Source organism: Oncorhynchus mykiss, chromosome 5 (genome assembly GCF_057628025.1).
Source record: "Oncorhynchus mykiss isolate SJ-2025 chromosome 5, ASM5762802v1, whole genome shotgun sequence".
In the NCBI taxonomy this organism is placed as follows: domain Eukaryota; kingdom Metazoa; phylum Chordata; class Actinopteri; order Salmoniformes; family Salmonidae; genus Oncorhynchus; species Oncorhynchus mykiss.
In genome coordinates this window covers 65,060,329-65,082,304 of record NC_143026.1, presented here as the reverse complement: position 1 = coordinate 65,082,304, position 21,976 = coordinate 65,060,329, and the positions used below count along the sequence as shown (strand labels likewise).

The 21,976-nt window shown below is 46.2% G+C and overlaps 2 protein-coding genes across 2 annotated transcripts; one reads left to right on the top strand and one right to left on the bottom strand.

Moving 5' to 3' along the window:
- Positions 1-1,699: 1,699 nt before the first annotated feature.
- Positions 1,700-3,792, bottom strand: si:dkey-172o19.2 (uncharacterized). The gene is made up of 2 exons (XM_021601330.3): positions 3,495-3,792; positions 1,700-3,008 (listed from the first exon to the last, which is right to left on the bottom strand). Exon 2 carries the CDS (start codon positions 2,993-2,995, stop codon positions 2,360-2,362), a length of 636 nt encoding a protein of 211 aa, XP_021457005.3. The 5' UTR covers positions 2,996-3,008; positions 3,495-3,792; the 3' UTR covers positions 1,700-2,359.
- A 5,831-nt stretch (positions 3,793-9,623) lies between these two features.
- atp8b3 (ATPase phospholipid transporting 8B3) lies at positions 9,624-21,667 on the top strand. Its single transcript, XM_090236695.1, is given in 29 exon segments — positions 9,624-9,629; positions 9,950-9,980; positions 9,983-10,007; positions 10,148-10,220; positions 10,429-10,503; positions 10,655-10,751; positions 12,831-12,998; positions 13,656-13,720; positions 14,999-15,166; positions 15,248-15,379; positions 16,295-16,383; positions 17,131-17,162; positions 17,568-17,636; positions 17,639-17,653; positions 17,809-17,948; positions 17,950-17,972; positions 17,974-17,987; positions 18,299-18,411; positions 18,681-18,737; positions 18,922-19,033; positions 19,143-19,225; positions 19,327-19,471; positions 19,692-19,695; positions 20,106-20,255; positions 20,369-20,434; positions 20,436-20,529; positions 20,754-20,807; positions 20,906-20,989; positions 21,131-21,667. Coding segments are annotated over 29 exon segments (2,418 nt in total). The 3' UTR covers positions 21,365-21,667.
- The last annotated feature ends 309 nt before the right edge of the window (positions 21,668-21,976 follow it).

The following is a 21,976-nucleotide window of genomic DNA, read 5'->3' as shown; positions in this document are numbered from 1 at the left end:
TTAATTTGTGGAATTTCTTTCCTTCTTAATGCGTTTGAGCTAATCAGTTGTGTTGTGACGGTAGGGGTGGTGTACAGAAGATAGCCTTATTTTGTTAAATACCAAGTCCATATTATGGCAAGAACAGCTCAAATAAGTAAAGAGAAATGACAGTCCATCATTACTTTAAGACATGAAGGTCAGTCAATCTGGAGAAATTAGAACTTTGAACGTTTCTTCAAGTGCAGTCACAAAAACCATCAGGCACTATGATGAAACTGGCTCTCATTAGGACCACCACAGGAAAGGATTACCCAGAGTAACCTCTGCTGCAGAGGATAAGTTCATTAGAGTTACCAGCCTCAGAAATTGCAGCCCAAATAAATGCTTCACAGAGTTCAAGAAACAGACATTTAAACATGAACTGTTCAGAGGAGACTGTGAATCAGGCCTTCATGGTCGAATTCCTGCAAAGAAACCACTACTAAAGGACACCAATAATAAGAAGAGACTTGCTTAGGCCAAGAAACACGAGTTATGGACATTAGACCAGTGGAAATCTGTCCTTCGGTCTGATGAGTCCAAATTTGAGATTATGGGTTCCAACCAAAGTGTCTTTGTGAGACGCAGAGTTAGAGAATAGATGATATCTGCATGTGGGGTTCCCAAGGTGAAGCATGGTGGAAGAGGTGTGATGGTGTGGAGGTGCTTTGCTGGTGACACTGTCTGTGATGTATTTAGAATTCAAGGCACACTTAACCAGCATGGCTACCACAACATTCTGCGGCAATACCCCATCCCATCTGGTTTGCGCTTAGTGGGACTATCATTTTGTTTTTCAACAGGACAATGACCCAACACACCTCCAGGCTGTGTAAGGGCTATTTGACCAAGAAGGAGAGGGATGGAGTGCTGCATCAGATGACCTGGCCTCCACAATCACCCGACCTCAACCCAATTGAGATGGTTTGGGATGAGTTGGACCGCAGAGGGAAGGAAAAGCAGCCAACAAATGGTCAGCATATGTGAGAACTCCTTCAAGCCTGTTGGAAAAGCATTCCATGTGAAGCTGGTTGAGAGAATGCCAAGACTGTCCAAAGCTGTCATCAAGGCAAAAGGTTGCCCACCAATGTTCTAATCAGTAGTAAGAAAAGCACTAGGCCTTTAACAAATGTTTTCTAAATGTTTTGGTTACTACATGATTCCATATGTGTTATTTCATATTTTTGATGTCTTCACTATTATTCTACAATGTAGAAAACAGTAAAAATAAAGAAAAACCATTGAATGAGTAGGCGTGTTCAAACTTTTGACTGGTACTGTATATCTAACTAATGTGCAATAGTTGGCAATAAGGGAATTCACGGCGTGGGGATTACCACCCACCAACCAACCAAAAAGAGCACCTAGTTTCAGTGAAGCCTTATTCGAAGCTTCACACTGCAGAAAAACTGCTTTTTGAACAGTCAAATTCAAACCAATATTGCTCATCTCCGTTTTTTAGCGGTCGAAGCATTTTAAATCCATAGTTGCAGAGTGTGTTTTAGAAGGTTGATTGTCGTGTTAGTTTTTCTAACGCTTGCCATTAGGCTAATACAGCAATTGTGTTTGTGTACAGAACAGAGCGAGCGATTGAATTAAAAGTGATTGAAAATGTATCTTTGACTGCTTTCATTACTACCCTACTTGTTTATATGAGAATGTGAAAAATGTTTTCTGCTCTTTGAAAAATATCTTTTTTTATTCCATTGGTGTTAAAAATGCAACATTTAATTGGGGGGGATGCAGTCGGTCTATTTTACCCCTGAATAATTTAATCTTCACTGTACTTGTAAAAGTGGTTAAACCAGTTGTATTGATGTGTCATTTGAAAAATAACACTTGTATTATATATTCAGCCGAATATGAAGAGGACATTCTATGGAGCCCCATCTTGTGTTCCACAGAATATAGACTACTTATTTGCTGTCCTAAATATAAAATATAAAAACCAACCTGCTCATTTTTAAGATATGCAAAGAGGTATAATTTCCACATATTATCTTTTATATCCTATTCAACTAAATAGAAAATCACCACAAATTCACCGAAAATACCGGTGTCATATTCCTCATGTAACAGTCTGGGATTATTTTAATAAACTCCCAGTTCACTCTCAAAATGTAATTAATACACATATGGTATTTATAACAATATTTTAAACTATGATTTGCAATTGATTAGCAACCACTCAATAAATACAGTGTCCATGTATTATTTGACATGATCTGACATTGAATACATGCCATTAAATTAGGCCTGTGTATAATCTGGGGTTGATTTGTTCTAAACCACGCCGTTAGCTAGCAGCTGTCTGGACTGAGGTACCTTCTGAGCTGAGTCAATTTGTTGAACCTGCCCCTGAAGCTTCTGTGTATGTCCAGGGCCTGGTTCTGCCGCTCATACTCCTCCAATGTGGCAGGTAGAGAGGCAGGCTGGGGTACAGGGCTGGCTGGGGGAGGCAGAGGGAGCCCCAGGGCATCAACAGATTGGTAGGCACTGATGAGTGACTCAGACAGGGCAGCAGGCTGTGCAGTGGAACCGTGCCATGGGAACGCAGGGTGGCTGGGCCTGCCTCTTTCCCCAGGCCCATGTGGTACTGCAGGGTGATCAACTCAGCCCTCAGCCGGGCATTCTCCTCACTCAGGGCCAGCAGCTGGCCCTCCAGCATCAGGTCATTCACCCTCCTCTTCTCCTGCGAGCGCTTGGCCGACTCGTTGTTCTTGTGGCGCTTATCCCAGTAGTTGGCGTCCTTTTTATCGGCAGGGGTCATCTCTCTTTTGCGGCGCGTGCTGGGGTACAGATGGCTCTGGCAGGTCCGGAGCCTCAGTTGTCTGTGGTCCAGAAGGGACGGCCGGACCTCTGGGAAGAGGAGGCCAGGGTCCCACATCTCCTCCTCCCCACCACTGCTCTCCACTGAGGAGGAGGGCTGGCCCATATCCTCCAGGGGCCTTTCGCTACTCCGTGGGGTAGACATGTCACTCAGTAGGCTATGAGAGGACAAAGAGGCTGTAAAGGCTCTATAGTACAATTGCTTTTGAAGACATTATTCACACCTGATTTATTACTTGTGATGTGTTGCATAGTGGGTCTGCAAGCTAAGCCTAATTCAAAGGCTGCAGAAAATATTATAAAAAGAAGATTAGACTTTATACAAAATATTTATACAAAAGTAGCCAAGGCTGGAATTTCAACCAATACATTGAAAATGCTGATGGGAAAAGACTAAAACAATTAACTACACAGTGCTCTAGGTTATGTTTAAATGCAGTTTTGGTAAGCAAGTGACCATTTAGATATTTAACTTTTACAAAAAAAATAAGAAAATCTGAACGGCATTTTGGGCTTTTGTCGTGTGTTTTCTGCATCCTATACATTTTGCCATGACATATAAATTCTGTTTAGTGAGTTTTTAGGAAGTATAAGAGGAGTTGAGGTTTGAAATATAGTTAGGCTACAAGCTCTAGCAGGCCTACCTTTTTGTCGCTGTCACGATGTGAAGTGCTGAAGTGATAATGAGACAAGGCGCATATTTCGCTCTGAGCTGTGAAACTTTTGTGCATGTTGTGTGTTTATTTCTGTGCAAGCGCGCTCGTCTGTGTGGTTGACAGAAACAATGGTCATTATCAATGATTGTGTCTAGTTTCTTCAGGAGTTCTGAAAGGTGAAATCCAGATCACCGTTGTAAAAAGTAAATCCAGAAAGGATCTAAATGACCTGCCCTATGTATTGTCAACGTAGCCGTAGCCTACCTTTTACAAGCCTCCTCTCCACAGAAATGGGCCAGTGTTTGTGTACTTTATCATGTATCTGTGGATGGGCCAATGGGCATGTGGTGAGTGGAGGATTGTCCAGGCAGTAAGTGGGGGACTGTCCTGTGAGAAGAGGGTGCAGTTGCGGTGAACATGTTGCTTGCGCTCTCTTGTGACTCATCCATAGGTCTTCCTTAGTTCCAAACTGCCGAAGCTCAACTACCTGACCGATTCTGTGGTCGCAATGACTCATAAAGTCTCTATTTCCTAGAACTGAAAGGGTTAAACCACAGACATTCACCTGAATAAATGTCTAGTTTCACTTACCACAAGTATGCCTTTTATGCCATTACTGTAGAAGTGAAAAAGCAACTGTCTGTGGGAGTAGGGATACATTTAGAGATTTAGTAGACAGTGGCAGGGCTTGTTGTGGTGCTCAGACTTGTGCATGGTAGTGATTTCAGGATTCATTATATTACAGGTACCAGGTGGCATCACCATTGTCTGAAGTGGTTTCCTCTTCATTTACCTGCACTGAACTGATAACATATGGTGGCTGAAAACAATGTGGTGGACGGCCTTTCAGGTATTTGCTGTCACCTGTCCAGTTCTTTCACATTAGTGCAAATGGAAGTGAGGATATGAGGGGAGAAAGTCACTTTAAACTATTGAGATGCAGCCCAGGTTTCAGTTCATTGTGTGGCAAAACCACTTCCTGCCTTTATGCTGGCATGGAATTCCCCTCCTCGGTCTACATAGGCCAACCATATATCAACAAAGTGACCCTCTAGGCAAGTAGCAGAAACCCGTCCAGGTCACCCTTTCACCCTCCCAACTCCATCACAGCTAACGTACACATGATGCTGTGCCCACATACAGTCTCAAATACAGTACTTCCACAAAGTGTGTACCAGTAAACGTCAAGTATTGTTAGCCTGGTTATGACTTCTTATCTTACTCCCTACTCTTTAGCCATGTATCTGAAATACTTTTGAAAAAGCCTTGTTTCTTGTGCTAGCTGTTTGTAGTTGTCAGAAGTGTGTGCATGTTGACAATAGAGTACGTGTGAATGACAAGACGTGGTTCTATTTTAAAAGGCCAATCTGAAATGGTCTTTGCATGATTCCTAGTCCTAAGCTGCTAACCACTTTTCACAGGAAGTTTCACTGCCTCATTTAGCTCTCTGGGTGTAACCTTCTGCTTCAGATGCAGTGTGACTGGGTGACTGAGAGCAGAGGTTGGTCAGAGCCTGGCTGTCGACCCCTCCATCAGAAAAGCACAGTTTTCTCACACTGATCCACTCATTCATGGGAAAGATGGACCAGGCATAGACAAGTGATGGTACTGTACAGATCCAGTAATATGTAATGAGCTACAGAGATTCTAGTTTGACAAGGTTTGACCCCACAGTTTGTGCAAGTGTACAAGTATCTAATTTTGTGTCATGGTGTTACTCTGGCTCTGATCTCATGTGGAAGATGCCTTAGTGATTGAGTATGGGTTTGATCTACAGTAACCAGGCGGGATGGAGCTTGGTCAAAATGGCCTCCAGTCCTCTCTCAGAAGGCCTGTGTGTCAACTGTCTGTTGTGTGCTAATTGGCCACAGTTTGACCCCACAGTGACATCGCTCTGTAAAATGTACCAAAGATACTGCGGTATATCTGTCCATCCATCTCTCTGTTGCTTTGGTGTGGACATCAATTAGCAACCATCCCAACTGTTATATGGTAAGTAGGCCTCCACCTTTTGAACTATTTCTAATGGTGTGATGGATTCACATTGAAGTGTGTATGTGTGAATGCTTGCTGAGGGATATGAGGTTTAGCAGGTATAATAGCCAGCAGTTAAACTGTAGTGGAAAAAGCCTGGCTGACTGGTCTTATTGTGTGTGGAGGTTTGAGACCCCCATGCCACAACACATCTAAGAAAACCACTCTGCTGCAAGCCCACATTTAAAAATAGATTGGACTGATTGTACTTGATGAAAATACACAGATGTGAATGAAAAGGGCGCCATGCTGCCTGCTTAGCGAGTACCACTTCCTCCCATACCTGGCACGAACTCAGGACCCCCTCCTTGCTGGCACACGTGACAGCCCTCCTTCGAGTGTCTTAGCCCATCGCGTCACCGCAAAAGCCAGCTATTGAGGCGACACAAGCAGGACATTTAAGGCAGAGGAGTAAGTTTCACACATCTCCATGTGCTACATGAACACACGGACACTCGCGTTCAAGGATTAGACTGTGGCCCTTTTGAGGATAATTCAGCGGAGGGTACGAGTAAAACACATAAGCACATTTAACACTATGTTAGATAGACTACATGCAATTGAACTGGATGTAAGATATTTACGTGATGACACATGATGACAATTTAGTATAGTTTAGAAACCGTTTAATAAACTAGTGGATTATCAAGCTGCAGTGGATATTTATAACCACCAGATGGCAATGCAACAGAGAAAAGCACAAGAAGGTGTGCTGACTGAACAATGCATTAGTTTGTATTATTACATACAGATCCATCTGAATACAAGCATCTTATTACACATGGCTTTATAACCTAAAACATGCCTTGAGCTATTTAGCTATATATCTTTGTGGCTTTTATATAAGTTTATATTTCATTGTTGCCTTTTAAACAATAATGGTGATCATTTGCCTTTTGACCTAAAGGAATTGATCTACTGTTTTGATATACAATCCTGGCAGTTGCTGTGGTTCCATCGTGATTCCAGGCCACTTAGTAGTTCCCACTGTTGTGGCCACCTTGGTTTTATTGGTCAGCATCAGTCCTCTGAATGCGTTTGAGAACTTGAGATGCACAAGAGGAATGGAAAGAGAATTTAGACCAGAATGGCTACTTAAATACAGTATATAATACACATTGAATGTAATGGGCTTCTTATTGTAACATATTTATTTCACAAACATCATTGATTATCACATGATTAGGGATTTATCATAGTGATTTAACAGAAAATCAAAAATTGTACTAACAAGTGGACAATGTTATGCCATAAACAATGTAATTGTGTGACTGGTGTCAATAAATGACCGGTGTCAATAAATGACCGGTGTCAATAAATGACCGGTGTCAATAAATGACCGGTGTCAATAAATGGTGGTCTTTTTGTAGCGAGGACCTTCCGTTTAAGGATGAAGACTTAGTGGCCACCACTGGGAGGGAGCTCATTGTGGCCCTTCGTCCTCATCTCAGTCCTCCTGCAGCTCAGAGTGCACTAATAGGCCTTCCTTATGACAGGCTGATTACATGGAGCTGAGAGACACATCCACAGTCCCACTGTTTGTCCTCCCTCTGAGAGAGAGAATGAGAGAGAGGGAGGAAGAAATAGAGCGAACGGGAGAAAGAGGGGGAGATGAGGGAAGAGGCAGAGAGGGGGGTGATGTGGGGAAGAAAAGGAGACCTCTGTATTGTGAGGGGAAATAATATAAAACCCATGGTGAAAGAAAATCAGAACGGTGAGTTTGGCCAGGTATTTCCAGAACAAAGACATAGTGTTTCAGTTTCTCCACACATAGATACTCTCATCAGACCTGTAGTCTGATGTTAACCTTATTAGCATTGTGACAAAGGATGAATCTCAAAATCATTTCCTTGTTTCCTCTTGACCTCTCCCGTTCTCCTGAGACTATTGAGATTCAGTCAAAGACGTCAGTGAGATCTTCAGTGCGGATGAGTATATCTCAATGGTCTAGTGTTGAATGGACTTTCCCCCTTTATATTTGCCTGTTTTTCTCCCGTCTCTCTCCTCACACTTTGTCCCTGCCCTCCTTTCCTCCCTCTCTTTCTGGCAGGTACAGGTGGAACATGTTGATAGTGAAGCTACCTGGAAGATGGAGAGGGGCAGAGACAGAGAGAAAGGTAGCGAGGGAGAAGAGAGGGAACACTCCCACGCAGGTGAATGTTATGAAGTCCGGGCTTAAAAGGATTTCTGCTCAAATTGTTGGATCGACACTTCTTTTACCAACCACTTACCAAAAGAAGACAACTCAAGCTGGGTTAACTCATGTTCGGTAGGTATTTTGTCTACTGCTGATCAAACATCTTAAATATCAAACCTTGGGACCATTTGATTTGACACTCAGTCACCTAGTAACATAGCATTTTGTGTCTTTCTATTGAGAATAGGTCACAGTCAATGATTTGTTTCCCTTTCTCTGTGTGTTCTGTGAGGTACTAAGCATGGCAGCAATGTAATGAGTTAGAAGGCTGCCATGCGAGTCAATGTTATAAATAACTTGTCTGTTGTTTTCTGATGTTTCACTCCTCTAGAACAGCGTCTGTGGTCATTATGGCACCGTGCCCAAAGGGGATAATACCACCAACCCTGAAACCGGTCAGTCCAGTCTTTGTGTCCATCCATATTTGCATGAAACAAAGAAAAGTGTTTAGATGTCAAATAAAGCATCCAATATATGACCTTTGACCTAGTTTGATAATGACGGAGTGTTTTAAGGGGTCCGGTTTCCTCAGAAGAAGCTATTAGAGTAATTTCTGTCTTCTCCAGGCACGGTATGGGCGAATAGGGACCTGCAAGATTCCCCCTGAGAGATGGCATAATAACACACAGTCTGTCACTCACTCACACACACACACACACACACACACACACACACATATGATCTCATCCTAACTCCATCATTGATGGAGAGTGACCTGACCTAGTAATAGATAAAGCACATTTGCAGTTATATAAGGCTTTTCTTTAACTCTGTTTATAACACATATCACGTGGGAGGTGAGAGCAAACAGCCGCCGCTTCCACAAACATTGACAGCAGAGATCCTTTCTGTGTTTCCACTGGGACCGATATACCGTGAGTCACAGAGTACACTGTGTTGTGATCCAACACTGCTGGCACAAACACGCTAACCCACTAATTGACAAACTCTCACATCTCTCTCTCTCTCTGTTTCTCTCTCTGTTTCTCTCTCTCTCTGTTTCTCTCTCTGTTTCTCTCTCTCTCTCTGTTTCTCTCTCTCTCTCTCTGTTTCTCTCTCTCTCTCTCTCTCTGTTTCTCTCTTTCTTTCTCAGTTTCTTTCTTTCTGTGTCTGTCCGCTGGGTTTTGTTGTCAGGACTTCCCCTCACGCTGTACAAACAGTTCCAGTGAGAAGCCAACCACTACTTCCTCCTCATCGTGGTGATGTAGGTCAAATTCTAGGTTTCAACTCTCAGTTTTTAGCCAATATTTGATATTGGTGAATTTAATTATCTGTATGTATGTTGATATAGAATCGTAATATTTTTATATTTTTGGTTGTTTTAGACTAAAGTGTGAGCAGGTCTTATTAATGTTCAATCCATATTTGTGATTCAATGAAGTGTGTGTGTGTGTGTTTCCAGTATATCTCTGCCATCTCATCAATCAAATTTATTATAAAGCCCTTTTTACATCAGCCGTTGTCACAAAGTGCTGTACAGAAACCTAGCCTAAAACCCCAAACAGCAAGCAATGCAGATGTAGAAGCACGGTGGCTAGGAAAAATTCCCTAGAAAGGCAGGAACCTAAGAAGAAACCTAGAGAGGAGCCAGGCTCTGAGTGGTGGCCAGTCCTCTTCTGGCTGTGCCGGGTGGAGATTATAACAGAACATGGCCAAGATGTTCAAACGTTCATAGATGACCAGCAGGGTCAAATAATAATAATCACAGCGGTTATATATATATATATATATATCTAACTATCTATGTATCGATCTGTCTATTTCTCCTCTCTCAATGTCAAGGTTTTCTTCCTCTGAAGAGGAGGTGTAGCAGGGATCGGACCAAAATGCAGCATGGTTATCTTCATACATCTTTAATAAAGATAATGGCGATACAATACAAAACAATGAACGTACCGTGGAAAAACCTAAACAGCCTTATCTGGTGCAAACAAACACAGAGACAGGAACAATCACCCACGAAACACTCAAAGAATATGGCTGCCTAAATATGGTTCCCAATCAGAGACAACGATAAACACCTGCCTCTGATTGAGAACCACTCTAGGCAACCATAGACTTACCTAGACAACTCTATTATACCACAATCCCATAACCTACAAAAACCCCAAGACAAAACACACCACATAAATAACCCATGTCACACCCTGGCCTGACCAAAATAATAAAGAAAACAAAAAAATACTAAGACCAGGGCGTGACACTCCATCAGGCCAGGAGACGCAGTGACTCTCCGATGAATAACTCTGTGATGTCCTCATCTCCCAGAGGTGAGTACAAAGAGGCCAGCTCTGTTTCTCAGGGCAAAAACCTAATTTGAGACACCCATGTGTACTGTAAAACCCTCAAACTTCTGTGTAAATCAATATCAGTTCGTTTGTCCTTCTGTCTCTCTCCACTCCAGTCTCAGTTTCAGCCCATCCCAGTGGAAGGATGAATGTGTGGGAGATGTGTTGTGGCTTCACGAAGACCAGATCATCCCGGTGAGTTTCTATGCCTATGCTGATGCTTCAGCTTACTCAGCACCCCCTGCAGGTTTCTGAACAGTCACAGATTGTGTAAAGTAATGTTCATTCAAAACCTGTGTCTCTCTTGCGATCTGGTCTCCTGTCCCTGACTCTTGTTCCCCTTTCTCCCCCTCTGCCTTTGATCCTCTCTATTCCCGCTTCTCTCTTTGTATCTCTTGTACAGGCGGATCTGCTTCTCCTCTGCAGCTCCGAGCCTCACAGCCTGTGCTACTTGGAGACAGCTGACAGTAATGGAAAGGTCCAGGAACATCTGTGTTCTAACAATGCACTTGGCTTTTATTCTGAGATTGATATGATTGTTATGAGAGCGCGGCTCCCCAGTAGTATGTGTCTTCCTCTTACACATATTATATCCATATTATAATTATTCTATTATGCAGTCACTGCAGTGTTGTTTTTGCAAAGGGACCAACGTGAAGTATCTACGGGCCCTGGCCACCACCCACACAGAGATGACCACTGACCCAACAGAGCAGACCCTGGCCACCACCCACACAGAGATGACCACTGACCCAACAGAGCAGAACCCTGGCCGCCACCCACACAGAGATGACCACTGACCCAACAGAGCAGAACCCTGGCCTCCACCCACACAAAGATGACCACTGACCCAACAGAGCAGAACCCTGGCCTCCACCCACACAGAGATGACCACTGACCCAACAGAGATGACCACTGACCCAACAGAGCAGAACCCTGGCCTCCACCCACACAGAGATGACCACTGACCCAACAGAGCAGACCCTGGCCGCCACCCATACAGAGATGACCACTGACACAACAGAGCAGAACCCTGGCCTCCACCCACACAGAGATGACCACTGATCCAACAGAGCAGACCCTGGCCGCCACCCACACAGAGATGACCACTGACCCAACAGAGCAGAACCCTGGCTGCCACCCACACAGAGATTACCACTGATCCAACAGAGCAGACCCTGGCCGCCACCCACACAGAGATGACCACTGACCCAACAGAGCAGACCCTGGCCGCCACCCACACAGAGATGACCACTGACCCAACAGAGCAGACCCTGGCCTCCACCCACACAGAGATGACCACTGACACAACAGAGCAGACCCTGGCCGCCACCCATACAGAGATGACCACTGACCCAACAGAGCAGACCCTGGCCGCCACCCACACAGAGATGACCACTGACCCAACAGAGCAGACCCTGGCCGCCACCCACACAGAGATGGCCACTGACCCAACAGAGCAAACCCTGGCCTCCACCCGCACAGAGATGACCACTGACCCAACAGAGCAGACCCAGGCCGCCACCCACACAGAGATGACCACTGACCCAACAGAGCAAACCCTGGCCTCCACCCACACAGAGATGACCACTGACCCAACAGAGCAGACCCTGGCCGCCACCCACACAGAGATGACCACTGACCCATCAGAGCAGACCCTGGCCTCCACCCACACAGAGATGACCACTGACCCAACAGAGCAGATCCTGGCCTCCACCCACACAGAGATGACCACTGACCCAACAGAGCAGACCCTGGCCTCCACCCACACAGAGATGACCACTGACCCAACAGAGCAGAACCCTGGCCTCCACCCACACAGAGATGACCACTGACCCAACAGAGATGACCACTGACCCAACAGAGCAGAACCCTGGCCGCCACCCACACAGAGATGACCACTGACCCAACAGAGCAGACCCTGGCCGCCACCCACACAGAGATGACCACTGACCCAACAGAGCAGAACCCTGGCCGCCACCCACACAGAGATGACCACTGACCCAACAGAGCAGAACCCTGGCCGCCACCCACACAGAGATGACCACTGACCCAACAGAGCAGACCCTGGCCGCCACCCACACAGAGATGACCACTGACCCATCAGAGCAGACCCTGGCCGCCACCCACACAGAGATGACCACTGACCCAACAGAGCAGAACCCTGGCCGCCACCCACACAGAGATGACCACTGACCCAACAGAGCAGACCCTGGCCGCCACCCACACAGAGATGACCACTGACCCAACAGAGCAGAACCCTGGCCGGCACCCACACAGAGATGACCACTGACCCAACAGAGCAGAACCCTGGCCGCCACCCACACAGAGATGACCACTGACCCAACAGAGCAGACCCTGGCCGCCACCCACACAGAGATGACCACTGACCCAACAGAGCAGACCCTGGCCGCCACCCACACAGAGATGACCACTGACCCAACAGAGCAGAACCCTGGCCTCCACCCACACAGAGATGACCACTGACCCAACAGAGATGACCACTGACCCAACAGAGATGACCACTGACCCAACAGAGATGACCACTGACCCAACAGAGATGACCACTGACCCAACAGAGATGACCACTGACCCAACAGAGATGACCACTGACCCAACAGAGATGACCACTGACCCAACAGAGCAGAACCCTGGTTCAAATGGTTCAAATGCAAAGTGTATTGAAAATATGGTGAGCTCCTAATAACTATATGTCAGTGTCAGGTTAGAAATGTAAACAGCCCTTTCTTTCACTCTACCCCTGCATCATTCGCTCCCCACCCCTATCTCTCCCCCTCTCTCTCCGTCTCTCAGGCATTGTGTTGTGTGAGGGGCCCAACAGTCATCCGCACACCATCCGAGGAGAGCTCCACTAGAGGGGAGAGCACCACCCTCTGGACGGTGAACACATCCTGCTGAGCGGAACAGTCTTTTGCAATGCAGACACAGCCTATGGCATGTTCATATACACCGGTACTCAGCACACATACATAGGCCCTGCTCCAATACTTTAAAATGGATCCTCTTTTCCTCCCCTAACAGATCAATTATAAGGACTATGAAATAGAACATTTAAAGTTGAAATGAGACATACCTTTCAGAGGGTGATGACTCATCGAGTGGTCTTCTACCTTGTCTGATAGATACCCTATACGTATACGCAATGTTTCTTATTATATAGCTAAATAATTATTCAGACATTTTATCTCAGTGTAATACCCCTTTTTAATGGAGAGGCACGTGGAAAAATGTTATAAAACAAATACACTTCAATGCTAAGAAACGTTTATCAGATTATTCACGAAATCCCTATAAAGAAAGCTTTTTCATTCTTCTTATCAATATTCATCACTTGTCAATAGACATTAGTCCTTGCATAGAATCACATGCATTAAATCATATTTACATGTAACACTAGATAAGTTGGGTTAAAACTTCTTAGGGATGCAATCCCGTTAAAGGGATGATATGACAACAGCCAATGAAAGTGCAGGGCTCAAAATTCAAAACAACAGAAACCTCATCATTAAAATTCCTCAAACATACATGTATCTTATACCGTTTTAAAGGTAATCTTGTGGTTAATCCCACCACAGTGTCCGATTTCAAATAGACTTTACAGCCCCTCAGGCTCAGACAGTAAGATCCTGTGTAATGATGGTCAGCACAGAGTCAAGATGACTCAGATTGAGAAGGTGTTGAGTGATATGACCTGAACGAGGTCGTCATTGTGGTGAGTGATAGAGACCTGAACGAGGTCGTCATTGTGGTGAGTGATAGGACCTGAACAAGGTCATCATTGTGGTGAGTGATAGAGACCTGAACGAGGTCGTCATTGTGGTGAGTGATAGGACCTGAACGAGGTCATCATTGTGGTGAGTGATAGGACCTGAACGAGGTCATCATTGTGGTGAGTGATAGGACCTGAACGAGGTCATTGTGGTGAGTGATAGGACCTGAACGAGGTCATCATTGTGGTGAGTGATAGAGACCTGAACAAGGTCATCATTGTGGTGAGTGATAGGACCTGAACGAGGTCATCATTGTGGTGAGTGATAGGACCTGAACGAGGTCATCATTGTGGTGAGTGATAGGACCTGAACGAGGTCATCATTGTGGTGAGTGATAGGACCTGAACGAGGTCATCATTGTGGTGAGTGATAGGACCTGAACGAGGTCATCATTGTGGTGAGTGATAGGACCTGAACGAGGTCATCATTGTGGTGAGTGATAGGACTTGAACAAGGTCATCATTGTGTTTGAGTGATAGGACATGAACGAGGTCATCATTGTGTTTGAGTGATAGGACCTGAACGAGGTCATCATTGTGGTGAGTGATAGGACCTGAACGAGGTCATCATTGTGGTGAGTGATAGGACCTGAACGAGGTCACCCTTGTGGTGAGTGATAGGACCTGAACGAGGTCATCATTATGGTGAGTGATAGGACCTGAACGAGGTCATCATTGTGGTGAGTGATAGGACCTGAACGAGGTCATCATTGTGGTGAGTGATAGGACCTGAACGAGGTCATCATTGTGGTGAGTGATAGGACCTGAACGAGGTCATCATTGTGTTTGAGTGATAGGACCTGAACGAGGTCATCATTGTGGTGAGTGATAGGACCTGAACGAGGTCATCATTGTGGTGAGTGATAGGACCTGAACGAGGTCATCATTGTGGTGAGTGATAGGACCTGAACGAGGTCATCATTGTGGTGAGTGATAGGACCTGAACGAGGTCATCATTGTGGTGAGTGATAGGACCTGAACGAGGTCATCATTGTGGTGAGTGATAGGACCTGAACGAGGTCGTCATTGTGGTGAGTGATAGGACCTGAACGAGGTCGTCATTGTGGTGAGTGATATAGACCTGAACGAGGTCGTCATTGTGTTGAGTGATAGGACCTGAACGAGGTCATCGTTGTGGTGAGTGATAGGACCTGAACGAGGTCATCATTGTGGTGAGTGATAGGACCTGAACGAGGTCGTCATTGTGGTGAGTGATAGAGGCCTGAACGAGGTCATCGTTGTGGTGAGTGATAGAGGCCTGAACGAGGTCATCGTTGTGGTGAGTGATAGAGGCCTGAACGAGGTCGTCGTTGTGGTGAGTGATAGAGGCCTGAACGAGGTCGTCGTTGTGGTGAGTGATAGGACCTGAACGAGGTCGTCGTTGTGGTGAGTGATAGGACCTGAACGAGGTCGTCGTTGTGGTGAATGATAGGACCTGAACGAGGTCGTCGTTGTGGTGAGTGATAGAGACCTGAACGAGGTCGTCGTTGTGGTGAGTGATAGAGACCTGAACGAGGTCGTCGTTATGGTGAGTGATAGAGACCTGAACGAGGTCATCGTTGTGGTGAGTGATAGAGACCTGAACGAGGTCATCGTTGTGTTGAGTGATAGGACCTGAACGAGGTCGTCGTTGTGGTGAGTGATTGGACCTGAACGAGGTCGTCGTTGTGGTGAGTGATAGGACCTGAACGAGGTCATCATTGTGGTGAGTGATAGGACCTGATCGAGGTCATCATTGTGGTGAGTGATAGGACCTGAACGAGGTCGTCATTGTGGTGAGTGATAGGACCTGAACGAGGTCATCATTGTGATGAGTGATAGGACCTGAACGAGGTCGTCATTGTGGTGAGTGATATAGGCCTGAACGAGGTCGTCATTGTGTTGAGTGATAGGACCTGATCGAGGTCATCATTGTGGTGAGTGATAGGACCTGATCGAGGTCATCATTGTGGTGAGTGATAGGACCTGAACGAGGTCGTCATTGTGGTGAGTGATAGGACCTGAACGAGGTCATCATTGTGATGAGTGATAGGACCTGAACGAGGTCGTCATTGTGGTGAGTGATATAGGCCTGAACGAGGTCGTCATTGTGATGAGTGATAGGACCTGAACGAGGTCATCATTGTGGTGAATGATAGGACCTGAACGAGGTCGTCATTGTGGTGAGTGATATAGGCCTGAACGAGGTCGTCATTGTGTTGAGTGATAGGACCTGAACGAGGTCATCGTTGTGGTGAGTGATAGGACCTGAACGAGGTCATCGTTGTGGTGAGTGATAGAGACCTGGAGAGGATGATGAAGTAAAGCAGTGTGAGAGTTATGGAGATGGATCGTTTTATCTTCTGAGTTATATGCATCTCTTGTCTTGACTCATTTTATTATGATTAATTATTCAACTTTAACATGTGGTTTATTAGTGTATTAAAGGTGTTTTTGTGTAACAGTGTGTGTTTAACTGCATGTATGTCTGTGATCTCAGATAGTGCTGCTCCTGCTGCTGGTGGCTCTACTGCTGGCTGTGGGGTTGGGGGGGTTTGAGGGGCACGTATCATCCCAAATAGAGGTGCGGTCTGCGGGGGGCAACTCGCCCGTCTACATAGTCTTCCTCGCCTACTGGAGCTTGACATTTCAATGGAATCGACTCCTCCAATCCTATATTACTGTGTACACATACTTCATCTGAAATGTCTCTGTCTGTCACACATCTAGTACTATCTAGTACGGATGGCTTATGACCTGGGAGCAGTCTGCCTCTGTCTGTCACACATCTAGTACTATCTAGTACGGCTGGCCTATGACCTGGGAGCAGTCTGCCTCTCTGTCACACATCTAGTACTATCTAGTATGGATTGCCTATGACCTGGGAGCAGTCTGCCTCTGTCTGTATGTGTTAGATTTGGTTTCACCACTACTAGGGTCTGAAGTACCTTGTGTTATTGTGCAGAGGGTTCTCAGTTTGGTCCCTGGTTTGGAAAGACAGTGACTGAACTCACTTTTGTTTGCATCTGACCAATGACCCAGACCTACATATGTGAGTGTCAGACTCAGCTTGAGTTACAGGCTGACTGGAAGTTCTGGGCACTGTATGACAAATCAGGGCACCCTTAAATATTCAAATAGACACGCCTATAAGTGCTTAATGATGGTCCAGCCCTCTAGAGTCAAGGTGTGATCTGAAATGTGGCTGGAATCACACTCCCCATCTGCCATCTGCCCACTGTCTACTACTACTCTTTGTCTGGTATTAGAATAGACAGCCCTCTATCCCCACTCTATCTGCAAATGTCTTCATTTCTCTTTCTTGCATTTTTTCAGGAGATGTGTCAATCAGTGCAGAGGAATCACAGGTAATGATCCAGGTTCAGATGTTCCATATTATTGTAGAGAAAAACATACTATATACGTTATGCGGTTCAGTTCAGTATTATTTGCACATAGTCAAATCCGTCAGGAAGGGCTCCCGAGTGGCGCAGCAGTCTAAGGCACTGCATCTCAGTGCAAGAGGTGTCACTACAGTCCCTGGTTCCATTCCAGGCTGTATCACAACCGGCTGTGATTGGGAGTCCCATAGGGTGGTGCACAATTGGCTCAGCGTCATCCGGGTTAGGGTTTGACCAGGGTAGGCCGCCATTGTAAATAAGATTTTGCTCTTAACTTACTTGCCTAGTTAAATAAAGGTCTCTGGCTCCCCCAGACATGAGTCCTGAGCTGGAACCTATTCTCCTGAGGGGGGTCTGTATCTGTCTGACCAGCGGTGGAGGACAGGTTGAGGGGGCAGCAGTGCACACAGAGCAGACACTTCCTCACTGCACTGGCACTCTGCCAGAATGGAAGAAATGTGAAGGCAAACAAGTAAGAATTGTGTAGTTAGTTTAACTAGGTAAATCCTTTTCCATACAGTCAAACAAAATTGTACTAAACCCTCTCAAGAAGTAGGAAACTGCATGTCATCCTGATACAGAAATACAGTTCTGTTTATGGTGTTTGTTCCAGGGGCCCCGGTGTACCAGGCTGCGTCCCCAGACGAAGAGGCCCTGGTGTGGGCAGGCAGGGAGCTGGGCTGGGTCTTCCTCTCCAGGACCAGGGACTCTCTGACAGTCAGTGAGCTGGGCCTCAAACACCACTACCAGCTCCCTCACCCTGCTCGACTTCACCAGACATGTCTGTACTGGGTGAGACTGACGTTACCATTTGACCATGCTAGAAGGATGAATATATAACCCTGAGCTTACCCCTAACAAATATACACTAATTATGTACTTTCTCAAAAGATCTGACAGAATCGCCTCTTTTGTCCTTTCTAGCATGGCTATCTAGTGACTACCTGAGTGAGACTGGATGCATCTGCCCCACAGCTCCCATATCCTGGCACCTTTCCCTTTCTCTCCCTTTATCTCTCTATCCCCCAGTCTCTGGTCTTGATGTATTCTCCTGACATGTGTAGATCTGCTCTATCCTCTGATGTATGTTGTTGTGTGTGCAGTGCGGGAGCCAGAGGGAGGGCTGAAGTTATACTGTAAAGGTGCTGACATAGTGATCTTGGAGAGACTACAAAAAGACTGTCCATATCTGGAGACCACTGAGAAAGCTTTAGATGTAAGACACAAACGTGCACGCGCACACACACATACACACACACACACACACACACACACACACACTACATAGAGTAAGCAGAACAAACAGATCTCATGCAACATCTCGTCAGGTATATTCCTGCCCTCTTCTAGCTGTTGCCCTGTCCTGTCTGAGAACCATGAACATACTGAACATACTGAACATACTGAACATACTGAACATGCTGAACATGCTGAACATACTGAACATACTGAACACACTGAACACATACTGAACATACTGCCTTGACAACCCGTAACCATGAGGACATGCTGGATCAGCTGTCTGACGACATGGAGTGAGATGTAAAGGAATCCTCATAATCAGGGCACTGCGTTACAGTATGTTCATGCGATGGGATTTGATGAGAATCACTATGCTCCAACGGATGATGCCAGTCAAGGAAACTCATGAAATCTTTACATAAATGTAATGTGATCCACTATCAGAGTGATAAACTCTCTGTATATCCTGGTTCCTGTGGTGCAGCTGCTGGGGGTGACGGCTACAGAGGACTGGCTGCAGGACGGGGTCCCTGAGACCATCTCCTTGCTCAGACAGGCTGGACTCCAAGTCTGGGTGCTGACCAGGGTCAAGAAAGGTAGGCATCACACCATACTGAGTGGAGAAAACTCTCAATGTTCTGTTCTTCTCAGTCATCAATCCCTCTGTCTGTCTCTCTGTCACTGTCTCTCTCTTTCTCTCTGAAGAGACAGCGGTGAACATATGATACTCCTGCAGACTTCTGGAACCTGATACCAGACTATTAGAAGGGGAGGAACTGAGGTCATATGCACACACACACATGCACACACACACACACACACACACACACACACACACTATACTTTTCCAATATACTGTATCTATTAGTGTGTTTCCTGCCACGGGCAGTCTTCTCCTGATCCAGAGAGGACTTTCTCCAAGGGCAAAGAGACATAACTATGGCGTGTGGACAGAAAGATGGCTGGAGAGAAATCAGCATTGGTCCTCACCGGCCCTGAACTGGTAAACATATGGATAAGGACTAATAGAGCTTGTCTTAAGACTACAAGACTGAATATCTTATAGCTTAGTGATGATCTGTATCGTTTCTTTGCTCCGAGTCTAGTAAACACTCTCTTTATCTGGCCTCCCGGGTGGCGCAGTGGTTGTACTGCAGCGCCAGCTGTGCCATCAGAGTCCCTGGGTTCGCGCCCAGGCTCTGTCGTAACCGGCTGCGACTGGGAGGTCCGTGGGGCGACGCACAATTGGCCTAGCGTCGTCCGGGTTACGGAGGGCTTGGTCGGTAGGGATGTCCTTGTCTCATCGCGCACCAGTGACTCCTGTGGCGGGCCGGGCGCAGTGCGCGCTAACCAAGGTTGCACGGTGTAGCCTCCGACATATTGGTGCGGCTGGCTTCCGGGTTGGAGGCGCGCTGTGTTAAGAAGCAGTGCGGCTGGTGTATCGGAGGACGCATGACTTTCAACCTTCATCTCTCCCGAGCCTGTACGGGAATTGTAGCGATGAGACAAGATAGTAGCTACTACAACAATTGGATACCACGAAATTGGGGAGAAAAAGGGGTACAATTATTTTTTTTTTTACTCTTTTTCAGCAGAGTTGTGTTTCTTCTCAAGAAAGCATCACACAAAAGTTGATAGTTGATTGTTTGACTACAGGGTGAGTGCCAGGTTCATGTCCCTGGCAGGGCTGTGCCAGTCAGTGCTGTGTTGTCGTGTCACTCCGGGCCAGAAGGCTGATGTGGTCATGCTCATTGGGAAACACACCACCTCCATCACTATGGCGATAAGCGATGATGCCAACAATGTGAACCTGATCAACGGTGAGTGTGATGGACAGAGAGGTTGGCAGTGAAATTATGTCTGTTCAAAGGCAGGTTGTATTTAACATGTTTTCTCTCCCTCTCTCCCCCTCTCCCCCTTCTCCTTCCTCTACCGGCTCATATAGGGGTAGGTTTGGCTGGTTTAGAGGGGGGTCAGGCAGGGCAGAATGCTGACCTAGTTCAGCTTCCTATAGAGACTCCTATTGGTCCACAGAAGCTGGTCGTACCGCAGCATCGCTGTCTTCCTGCGCTACTTCCTGTACAAATCAAATCAAACTTTATTTGTCACCTGCGTCGAATACAACCGTGAAATGCGTACTCATAAGCCCTTAACCAACAGTGCAGTTCAAGAAAGAGTTTAGAAAATATTGACCAAATAAAACATTTTTTTTTGTTTTTATTAAAAATGTAAATAACAATAACGAGGCTATATACAGAGGCTACCGGTATCGAGTCAATGCGCTGGGGTACAGGTTGTAGAGGTAATGTAGGTAGAGGCTTTGCTCTGGTACACATCTGGTTCAGCTTCTTCAATGGCTTCAGTGTCTAGGTTAGATGGTCCAACTGGTCACATTGGTTTTGCCTCATAAATGGAACTGCAACCTTTTTTAACAGACCCCGCCTTTTTCTGGAGCTGTTTTCTTCCAGTCTCTGTATGAGAATTGGTTCATCATCCTGTACAACGTCTTCTACACTGACATGCCAGTAGAATGCCTGGGCTTTTTTCAGCAGGTAAGAGAAAAGAGAAAGGCCTGCCCCTAGGGTAGGGCCCTAGGAGCCCAGAGTTTATTTTACTCCATGTGGCCATGGAAACACTCCTGACCCTTACCATACTGTTGTTGATCTCCTCCCTGCTGCAGGAGATGAGGGCAGTCTGAGCTCCATAAGGTTGGCCAGTGACAGGAGCTGTCCAACCCCTGGCTGCTGACTGCCACCCTGTTCTATGCCCTCTACACCTCCCTGATCCTCTTCTTCATGCCCCTGGGGGTTTTCTAGAACTCTGCTCTGGACTACCAGACCATGGCCGTTACCGTCACCTTAGCATCAGTGTTCTCTGCCCTCTACACCTCCCTGATCCTCTTCTTCGTGCCCCTGGGGGTTTTCTAGAACTCTGCTCTGGACTACCAGACCATGGCCGTTACCGTCACCTTAGGATCAGTGTTCTCTGCCCTCTACACCTCCCTGGTCCTCTTCTTCATGCCCCTGGGGGTTTTCTAGAACTCTGCTCTGGACTACCAGACCATGGCCGTTACCGTCACCTTAGGATCAGTGTTCTCTGCCACCCTGTTCTCTGCCCTCTACACCTCCCTGATCCTCTTCTTCGTGCCCCTGGGGGTTTTCTAGAACTCTGCTCTGGACTACCAGACCATGGCCGTTACCGGCACCTTAGCATCAGTGTTCTCTGCCACCATTGTGGTTAGAATGCATGGAATGGACATCAACAGAGGTCTGTGGAGTTTAGCAATCACTGTTGATTGTTGTCTAAGGCTGCAGATTGAATGTGATGATTTTGATATGAATGTATGACATGATATTTAATTTATGTTATATTTTGGTTTGTGTTCCTCAGATTATTCTCCTGACCAGACACAGGAGTGTGGCTGCGTAGAGCTCTCTCTCTCTCTCCCTCTCTTGCTTCTCCATCATTTTGGAAGAAATTAATTTTTTCAAAACTGTTCAACTATTGTCTTTCTCTCTCATTGAGTCAACTACTCACCA